Source organism: Mus caroli, chromosome 12 (genome assembly GCF_900094665.2).
Source record: "Mus caroli chromosome 12, CAROLI_EIJ_v1.1, whole genome shotgun sequence".
NCBI lineage: Eukaryota > Metazoa > Chordata > Mammalia > Rodentia > Muridae > Mus > Mus caroli.
In genome coordinates, this window is record NC_034581.1 from 885552 (window position 1) to 895999 (window position 10448).

Here is a 10448-nt window from a genome sequence, read left to right on the forward strand (position 1 = left end):
GTGGATGGATGGATGGGTGGATGGATGGATGGATGGATGGGTGGATGGATGGATGGATGGATGGATGGGTGGATGGATGGGTGGATGGATGGGTGGATGGATGGATGGATGGGTGGGTGGATGGATGGATGGATGGATGGGTGGATGGATGGATGGATGGGTGGATGGATAGATAGATAGGAAGGACAAACACACTTAGAGGATGTCATGTGGGAGTCAAGACCTCAAAGCGCTGGCAGAGTAGGGAGAGTTACCAGGTGCCAAGAAGGGCCAAGGACCACAAGCTTTGAGGACAGAGACTTGATCATTGTCCTAGTCAGTGTTCTGTTGCCATGACCACAGCACCTCTTATAAAGGAAAATAATGGATTGGGGCATGCTTACATTTCAGAGGTAGAGTCCATTATTGGCATGGCAGGAAACATGGCAGCATGCAGGCAGACATGGTGCTGGAGGAGGAGCTGAGAGTTCTGCATTCACAGGCATTAAAAAGAAAAGAAGAACTAGGGCAGCTGGGCCCTTGAAACCTCAAAACTTACTCCCAGTGACATGGCTCCTCCAATGAGACCACACCCACTTCAGCAAGGCCACACCTCCTAACCCCTCCTAACGAGTGTCATTCTGTGATGATCAAGCATTCAAATACATGAGCCTATGGAGGCCATTCTCAGTCAGACCACACAGCCACCATCTTACATTTCTCCTGCTTCTGTTGTTTTTTTTACCATGCTGGACTGCTTCTTAGATTTCTGTAATTAGTGATAGAACCTTATATTCTTGATCAAGGTTTTTGTTGGCTCAAACTTTGATGCCCAGTGTGAAGAATAAATGCCTCCCCCCTAGGGTTTATTATGTAGGTCAGATTTGCTTCAGCCTTGCTATGTAGCCAGGCTGGCCTCAGACTCAGTGTGCAATCTAAGCTTGCCATAAACTCATAATCCCGTTCTCAGCCTCCTGAATGCTGCTGTAGCAGACGTGGCCACCATCCCCTGCTTCTTCACTTCTGAATGCTTAGCTGGAGTGAGTCTGAGAGCATTGGGGACCTTGTGAAAAGAACATACAGCTATGTTCTCTGTCAAGGTTCCGACCTTCAGAATTCCCGCCCACCCAACTTCTCACTGCCTCTACCACCTGAGCTCACCCTGCACTTACTGTCAACTCTTTTGAGAGGTGCAGCTATGTGCCAGAGGTAAATTGCCATTGCTGATGAATTATCTCAGGACAGTTACACAGAATGCAAAGAAGAAAGGAGAAGAAGCTGTGTGCATCGTTCCCCAGGTGCTGTGCAAAGTGTGTGGCCTTCATGACCTCCCCTAGTTGAGCCATTGTACAGTTTCCTTTTACAGATGAGGAAGTGCACAAAGGTCATGTGATCAAGGTCACAGGAAGGTCACACACTTCTGGTCCGTGTGAAGCTAGAGCTGCCTGCCTCCTTAGCTGTGCCTCTTGCCGTCCGATTGCACTGGGCTCTGAGGTTGGAGGCTAAAAATTGATGTTCAGCCCTGGAATAGTCGTGAAGCCAAAGCCCTGACTAGGATTCTGGGTTAACCAGGATGTGATGTTGTGTGTGGTGGCAGCCGTCATCCATGGTGGTGTCATTCTGCTCGAAGCTCCCTTTGATTGTTCACCTACCTTCCTGAGACGGTCTTTACACGACTGTGCTTCTAAGTCTACCCACAGAGAGAGCTGCCTCTGAGGAGCCAAGCCCTTGTTTCCTGCTAAACATTCTCCTGACTACACATTTGTTTGTTTCATTTTGATTTTATATGAAGTCCTCTCAAAGCCAATAAATACTGAGATACAATATTGAGTACTCCTAATATAAATAAAGGACACAGTTTGTTAATTAGTGACTGTGAGGTACATTTTTATAAAGATCATAGTGCCAACACCTCGTTCCTCTGTTCTTCCATTCGCAGGTCCGAAATGAGTTTTACAAGGACACACAAGGTGTGATACTAGTCTATGATGTTGGACAGAAAGACTCATTTGATGCCCTTGATTCATGGCTGGCAGAGATGAAGCAGGAGCTTGGGCCTCACGGGAACATGGACAACATTGTCTTTGTTGTTTGTGCCAACAAGGTAACTGCTCTGAATGGGTTTGCTAACAGTTGTGCTTTTGAGGACACAAAAAGGAAAGAGCTAGGTATGTGACTCAGCCTGAAATCACGGGGCTCAGGATCAAAAGCAGGAGCTCTCTGAATTTGATGCTGACTTGAGCTATGTAGAGAGTTCCTGGGCATGGTTTAGTGAGACCTTGTCTTTAGTCTTCAAGCACAAACACATGCACACATAATGAGGGCATGTTATTTTTTAACATAGAAATCAGTAGCCTTAGCCAGGCAGAGGTAGGTGATGCCTTTAATCCCAGCACTTGGGAGGCAGAGGCAGGATTTCTAAGTTCAAGGCCAGCTTGGTCTCCTGGTCTACAGAGTGAGTTCTAGGATAACCTGGGCTACATAGTGAGGTCAACCCCTCCATCTCAAAAATAAATAAATAAATAATAAAAAATTAGCCTTTGAAAACATGTCTTTGAGACAAAAACCATGAAACCTGATCTAACTGGATTTTTGTTCATTTTTTCCCCCTTGGATTCCATCTTGAGGAAACAGTCTAGGGACTATACAGGAAAAGCCTAATATTTGCAGTTTGACCTGGTGGGAGAGCTTGTTTAAGGCAGAAGGTGGCCTCTTGGTAGGACAGGGAGTGAGTCAACTGTCACAGAGTACACAACAGCTGCTTTCCCATGGGAGGAAGTGGGAAGTGTGCTCTAAATTAGATGGAGACTCTGTCATTGGGCTTTGTTGTTTGGTCCTGTTTAGCCTGATGGTTTTACACACAGCTCTGAGGCTCAGGATAAAGACCTCACTTGGCCTGGGGTAGTGGGTCAAAGTGGACCCTCTCTCTGTCCTGTCCTGACTTTATTTCAGATCGACTGCTCCAAACACCGCTGCATCGATGAAAGTGAGGGGCGTCTCTGGGCTGAAAGCAAAGGGTTCCTGTACTTTGAAACATCAGCACAGACTGGAGAGGGAATCAACGAGATGTTCCAGGTAACCAGATGTCCTGTTCTAGGGTTTATGTCAAAGCCAGCTGGGGCAAGTCCTAGTTGAGATTCTGAGAAGCAAAACAGTAATGGGACTTTGTCAGAGAAGGGGTGGAGTGGGAGAATCCGAGTGATCCAGTGTGGGCAGACCTGACTCATCATCTCAGTCACCTGGGATTCCATCCTGCCAGAAAACACCTGGCCAGAGCAACGTACGGAAAGCAAGGGCTTAGTTTTAGATACAATTGAAGGGAACAGACCACTGTGGCAGGGAAGTTACGGTGACAGAAGGTGGAAGCCAGCACTTAGGAGGCAGAGAAAGGTGAGCGCAGGCCAGACCTCTGCTTGCTTTCTTCAGTCCAGGACTCCATGCTGTGGTGCTGTCATAGTTAGGGTGAGTCTTCCCAGCCCAGTGTAGAAAAGCCCTCAGACGGTCCCCAGTGACTCTAAGTTCCATCAAGTAGATGCTCAGAGTGACCCTTCACCCCTGGGGAAATGCTTTACCATGCTTTGGGCCTCTCGGAGCCTCATGCTGCCGTGGAGCCTACGGATAGTTTACCTTTGTTTTGTTTAAGACAGGGTCTCACTGTGTTGCCTTGGCTGTCCTAGAACTCGCTAGATAAACTAGGCTGGCCTCAAATTCAAAAAGGGTGGCCTGCTTCTGTCCCCTGAGTGCTGGCTCAAAAGTGTATGCCACCACGTCTGACTAGACCCTTGAAATTTGTGTCTTGAGAAACACTCCAGGTGTTTGTGGTGGTCACCGGAGTTAGCAAGTCACTATACTACACTGAGATGAAGATTTAAAAAACTAAGCTTCAAAACTATCTTTGGATAATGGTGTTACATTCATATGAAGCCTCCCTCACTGTGGCAAAACTGACTGGCCACACACAGGTTATCTGACCCTATACTCATAGAGCAGCTCCCAACTCACTTAGTTTAGAGACTAGGAGACCATCACTGCAGAATCTAGCTGGTCACACAGAAAAATCCAAAAGGCAGTGGAAGGCTGTGCTCCCATGGCAGCCTGAGTAGAGAGTCATTTCTTGTTGTTGTGTGCATGTGTGTGTGCATATCTGTGTGCAGATGTGTATGGGTGTCCTCTCAGGTGTGTAGAGGTAGGTGTCAAGTGTCTTTCTTGCTCTCCACCTTTTGAGCTGGGAGTCTCTTGGGGAACTGGAGCTCACCAGCTGTCTAGACTGGCATCGAGAGTCACCAGGATCCACCTGTCTGCCACTTCCCCACCTTAGCACTACAGCTCTGACCCTGCTCCTGGCTCCGTAGCACCAGATTCACTTTTTAAAACCATTAATTTTGAATAATTTTTAGGAAAGGAGGCTACTTAAAACAGTAAGTAATAAAGTCAGGGCCTGATTATAGATCCATTTAGAAGGTGTCTTTGTTAGAAGGTTTCTATCGCTGCAATGCAACACTATAACCAAAAAGCAGCTTGGGGAGAAAAGGGTTTATTTGGCTTTACTCAGGACAGGAACTCAGGCTGCGCAGGATCCTGGAGGCAGGAGCTGATGCAGAGGCCATGGAGGGATGCTGCTTACTGGCTTGCTTCACATGGCCTGCTCAGTCTGCTTTCTTATAGAACCCAGGACCACCAGCCCAGGGCTGGCACCACCCACAATGGGCTGGACCCTCCCTCATTGATTGCTAATTGAGAAAATGCCCTACAGCTGAATCTCATGGAGGCATTTCCTCAACAGCAGCTCCTTTCTCTGTGAAGACTCTAGCTTGTGTCAAGTTGACACAAGAAACCAGCCAATACAGAAGTGGGGGTGTAAATAAATTATTTTTCTTCTTGTGAGTGTATCTAACATTTGGGAATTTTTAGCCTTTTGGATACTATAGCTATCCTGCACAAAGTCGGTCTTAATTGCTGTGTGAGATTGTATTGATTCTTTCTCTTGATTTCTTTCTCACAAGAGGCCACTCCTGGAAGACAGGTGCCATCCTTGGCTGGCAGGATTTGCTATGCTTCCTCTTCATTTGAGCACATTGGTCTTCATGAATGCCATATATTTGTGATACACAGCCATCCAACTAACCTTTGACAGTTCTGGGTGTTTACATATCTCACGTTATTTGAGATGTGTGACTTGTGTCGAGTATTGTTTTTGTTTCGCACATGAGAACATCTCAGGGAGTGTGTGTAGTTACTGAGAGACAACACTTCTCTTTCCTTCTGGTTGAGTACTTTAACTCTGCAGTCTGTGATCATTTAATACACATATACAATGCTTCATTATGCAAATGAGAGTAGCTGGCATCTCCACGGATTAGATTCCATTCTCCTCTGGCCTCATTCATATGCTAATCTCTCTGTCCAGAGTACACCTTTCTCCGTTTTGCTGCTTTGGGGAGTCTGTCTTTACTTCTGGTTTACCACAGGCTGTTGAGGTGTGTCTCTCTTTATATGTCTTCTGCCTGGGATTTGTTCATTTTCTGAGATTGCCTGGTGCCCATGGAAGCAAGAAGAGGGTTTTGGGTCCTCTGGGGCTAGAGTTACAGTTTATTGTGATCTGCCATGTCGGTGCTGGAAATCAAACACAAGTCCTCTGCTAGAACAACACATGCACTTATCTACTCCAGCCTCCACATAAAAATTTTTTTTTAGAGAATAGGTATTTTTTCATCAAGTATGGGAAGCCTTGCTGTTTTTCTTTGGCTTTTGGTGTGTGTGTATGTGTGCACTTTCGAGTGTGCATATGTGGATGCCAGAGGGCAATTTTGGGGTCATTCCTCAGGTTTCCTTGTTTTTTTGAGACAGGGACTGTCACTGGCCTGGGGCTCATGAATTCACCTAGGCTGACTGGCCAGCAAGCCCCTGGATACCACTGATCTTTGATTCCTTAGTGCTGGGTTACAAGCACACCTTACTGTTTTTAAAAAGGGATTAAACTGAGGGCCTCAGCTTGGGCAGCAAGTCATACCCACTAAGCCCTCTCCCCAGCCCATTTTTATTTATTTATTTATTTTTTAAAGATCTATTTATTGATTATATGTAAATACACTGTAGCTGTCTTCAGACACTCCAGAAGAGGGCGCCAGATCTCGTTAAGGATGGTTGTGAGCCACCATGTGGTTGCTGGGATTTGAACTCTGGACCTTCGGAAGAGCAGTCGGGTGCTCTTATCCACTGAGCCATCTCTCCAGCCCCCCAGCCCATTTTTAAAGAAGATGTATTTTTTTTTTTATGTATATGAGCATTCGCCTGTCTGTATGTATACCATGTGCTTGCCTGGTACTCACCAGAGGTCAGAAGAGGGTGTTGGGTCACCTGAAGCTGGAGTTTTAGACTGTTGTGAGCTGCCATGTGGGTGCTGGGAACTGAACCCTGGTCCTCTCAAGAGCAATGTGTGCTTTTAATGCTAAACCATCTCTCCAGGGCCCAAATAAGATATTTTTTTAAAAGATATAACTTTCTTTATCTTCTTTCAGTATTTCTGAAAAATAGCTAGGTGTTCTTTGAAACCTAACTCCAGCACTGGAGTCAGCTCAGGTTTAGTCACTACTGACTGCTTCCCCCGACATCGGCCATGGTTCCTTGTTTGTGTGGTAGCAAGGTTTTGATTGCTTACCACATCTGTCTGGGAAGGCAACATTGTAGAGACCCTGCATATTTCTCTTTCTCAGAAGAATGCTGCTTCTTGTTGCAGAAGGTATATTGCAATGAACTCGTGTCAGCTTGCATTTTTGCTTTAATGTCAGAGATCTGAAGGAAGCCCAGAGTATTCCCTAAACCGTCTAATTTGGTAGGGTTTCAACGTCTGTTTTTCATCAATCGTGTTGGTTCTTGGCGTTGGGTTTAGTTAGGATGTGGGAAACTCCTACAGTACAGGGAGGTACAGTACAGTCTCTCTGGTGCCACTCTGGAGCTCACGAGTGTTCTGGAAGGCCAAGCACAAGTGTCTTGGGCTGGTTCTTTTCGCCTAGGGGTGGGGAATGGGTTGTACTCTTAGTTCCTGTCTGGTAAACCTCAGGCAGCCTCAATCTTTGAGTAACCTAGGTTTTAGGTAAAAATCCTCGAGGAACTGCCACCTAGATGGGTTCACCTCCTCCTGTCACCTTCCTGCCCAGTGCCTTCTCTGCTGCTGTCACCTCAGATTCTGATCTCTGCCTCTGCCTCCCTCTCTCAGTGGGACTCTGTGTCTGTATGACCCAAAGATGGCCTACAGAAGAGACTTAGTAGCCACCTCAGTGATTTCATGTTTGCTGTGTCCACTGCCTGAAAGTAGCTGCCTTGTACATCTGTTCAGTTTAACTCAAGCTGAGATTACCCAGGAACACAGACTACGGAGCTGCACGTGGTATGACACATGTGTCATCCTAGAACTTAAGAGGCAGAGACAGGAAGACCATGGGTTCAGTATCACACTCTGCTATGTAGCCAGTTCAGGGCCATCCTAGGCTACGTGAGACCCTGTCTCAAAAAGCAAAACCAAAACTCAAAACAATTCAGTATTGTTTGTAATGCCTAAAAGACTAGGCAATTGGCTAGTCCAGGAGTAGGGAATTAAATAAATTATGGTATAGCCACATAATAGAATTCTGAAGTCAAAGCAAAGACATACATAAATGTAGGATGATTCCAAGGAGGAGCTAGAGATTGAACCTGGGTCCCTGCTCATGCTCAGCAGTCACCCCACCACTGAGCTGTAGCCTAGGTCTGCCCTTTACTTTTTGTTTTGAGCCCAGGTCTCATTAAGAAGCTGTCTTGAGCTGGGCGGTGGTGGTGCACACCTTTAATCCCAGCACTCAGGAGGCAGAGGCAGGCGGATTTCTGAGTTCGAGGCCACCGTGGTCTACAGAGTGAGTTCCAGGACAGCCAGAGCTACACAGAGAAACCCTGTCTCAAAAAACCAAAGGGCGGGGGGGAAAAAAAAAGAAGCTGTCTTGAATTCCCTATATAGAACAGGCAGACCTTGACCTCCTGCTTCTCCTACCTTAGCCTCCCAAGTAGCTGGGATGACTGGCATGCACTACCAGGCCTGGGCAAGATATGTTATGAGGGAAACTGCAAACTGCTGAGCATTGTGTTCATCCGAGAGCCTTTGTGTAAATATTTATGTATTTGTACATGAAATTTGCTGGTGGCAGATGTTTCTACTACTAAAATATGCTAATGATAGCTATATCAGGGAGAAGACAGGGTAGAAAAAGGTTTTATATTTTACTGTTTGAGATTTTCTGACTAGTCTATTACCAACTTCAACTGTGTTTTTTTGAAAATAGAATTATGAATCATTTTAATTTTTTAAATTAATAAATTTTAAGTTAGCTAATACTTTTCTGTTTTAAAAATATGTAGGTAGGAGGTTGGGATTTAGCTCAGTGGTAGGGCGCTTGCCTAGTAAGTGCCAGGCCCTGGGTTCCATCTTCAGTGCCAAGTGGGCAGGGGGGAAGAGGGGGGCGATATATAGTTCCAATCCTGGGAGAAAACAGCCTTCCAGTATCTTCCAGCTGAAGTGTATTTCTGTCACTGTGACGCTCAAGAGTTACTGAAGTGTGTGAAGGGGATTTCACACATACAGTCCGGTTTCAGAGAATCATCTGGGGTGTGTTTTCTTCCTGCAGACCTTTTACTTGTCCATAGTTGACTTGTGTGAAAATGGCGGGAAGCGTCCTACCGCAAGTAGCAGTGCTAGTTTCACCAAAGAACAAGCAGACACTATTCGCAGAATCCGAAATAGTAAGGACAGCTGGGAGATGCTAGGAGTCAGACCTGGGGCCTCAAGGTAAGCAGCTTCAGGATGCTTAGTTCTGGAAGAGGCTCTGTTGCCGAAACTTGTTGACAGCCTTTCTTCTTCTGATTGCCTAGGAGCTTGAAGACGTAGAGATAAGTTTCATAAGGACTCTGCCCCACTAACTGAACGCCGAGAAATGAAGCCGAGGGAATGCTGCCTGCTGAGCAGGCTGTGTCCTGTTTTCCCTTGAGGAAATGGCTTGCTCCACCTTCAACTGGGTTGAGCAAGAATCTGACACAACCTAAGAAAACTTTACAAAAAATAATTTTTAAATCATAGAGTTTTAGAAGAAGAAAGATCTTTCAACTTGCTCTCATTTCCCTGGGGAACTGGGGTTCAGTGAAATGGGTGGTCATTGGGGACCCAGGAGACAGCAGTGTGTCCTGACCCAGGAGCCCTGTCTGCCCAGCTGTCTTCTCATGAACCTGCTTGTTCTCTGCTGTGACTGGGTGATGTGTGGTTACTGTTGTATTTAGGGCGAGCTGGGCATAGTGGTGCACACCTGCCCAGTACTGTGCAGTCTGAAGGAGAGTACAAACTTGAGGTCAGATTCTTTCTCCAAAGGAAAAATGAAAAAGAGGGCTGGGGGTATTTAGTTCAGTGGTAGAGAACTTACACACACAGCTCTGGGATCAATCTCCCAACACACAAGGAGAAGGAAAAGAAAGTATTCTTCATTGTGCAAAAACAACTCATTACTGAGCATGGTAACATGATTGCTAATGATGCAGGACTGAAGTGTGACTGGTTACCAGGGTATGAGGCTTTCATTTTGTTTATTTTTGATGTTATTTTTTGGGAGAGAGTTGTTTTAGATTTTTTTAAAGCTCTGGCTGGGCTAGAACTCACTGTGTAGACCAGGCTGTCTCTTGCTCACAGAGGACCCCCTCCTCTGCCTCCCAAGTGCTTAGGGTCTTATTTATCATACTGTCCTCCCGTGCTTTACCCTTTGGCACCAAGACCGCCACAGAGGAAGCACCTGACCTTGAAACTGCATGTCAGCAGCAGCTCCCCTTTTCTTCTTGGCCTTGTGGCACATCTTCACACCCAAGGCAAAGAGGGGAGAACTGGGAAGGCTCTTGGGGACACCTGGACCTCCCGAGTGCCAAGATGGCTCACACTTGTGAAGCGACTTACATGGGTTTGTACATGCAGCAAAAGTTTATTGGTGTCTTAATTTCCCTTTGGATTCTCTGTAATATAATTCTGAATCTTCCGTGTCATTTTGAAATGATATTGGCTCCACTATTAAGGAGCCTCTTCACCTCCTTACTATTTTAAGTAGTGTATATTGAAGAAAAAGACAATTTTGGCTCTTTATTGACTTCAGTTAATCTGCCAGAGCTTCCAGGCCCCTGTGATTTCTGTTTCCATAACCCATATAAACACAAGTTTATCTTTACACAACTGTGTCTATCAAATGACATTGAGCACATTTGGAACAAATCCTTAGAGAGTTAAGTTTAGAGAATTCTGGTACTTGTTTGCAGTCAAATGTGACTACAGTTCTTCAACTTTCAAGAAACCTTACTGTCTATAGGTAGCACTGAACATTGTTGACACCTTACTGTCTATAGGTAGCACTGAACATTGTTGACACCTTACTGTCTATAGGTAGCACTGAACATTGTTGACACCTTACTGT

The 10448-nt window shown here is 45.7% G+C and overlaps 1 protein-coding gene across 2 annotated transcripts in view; it reads left to right on the forward strand.

Moving 5' to 3' along the window:
- Dnajc27 (DnaJ heat shock protein family (Hsp40) member C27) overlaps positions 1 to 10448 on the forward strand; it is a 31133-nt gene that overhangs the window by 15627 nt on the left and 5058 nt on the right. The window contains exons 4-6 of one of the 2 annotated variants that reach the window (XM_021179513.2): positions 1919 to 2083; positions 2932 to 3054; positions 8634 to 8794. In XM_021179513.2, coding sequence (XP_021035172.1) covers positions 1919 to 2083; positions 2932 to 3054; positions 8634 to 8794 — 449 coding nt within the window. The remainder of the gene's footprint in view (positions 1 to 1918; positions 2084 to 2931; positions 3055 to 8633; positions 8795 to 10448) is intronic. The other variant, XM_029484844.1, reaches the window with a different exon arrangement.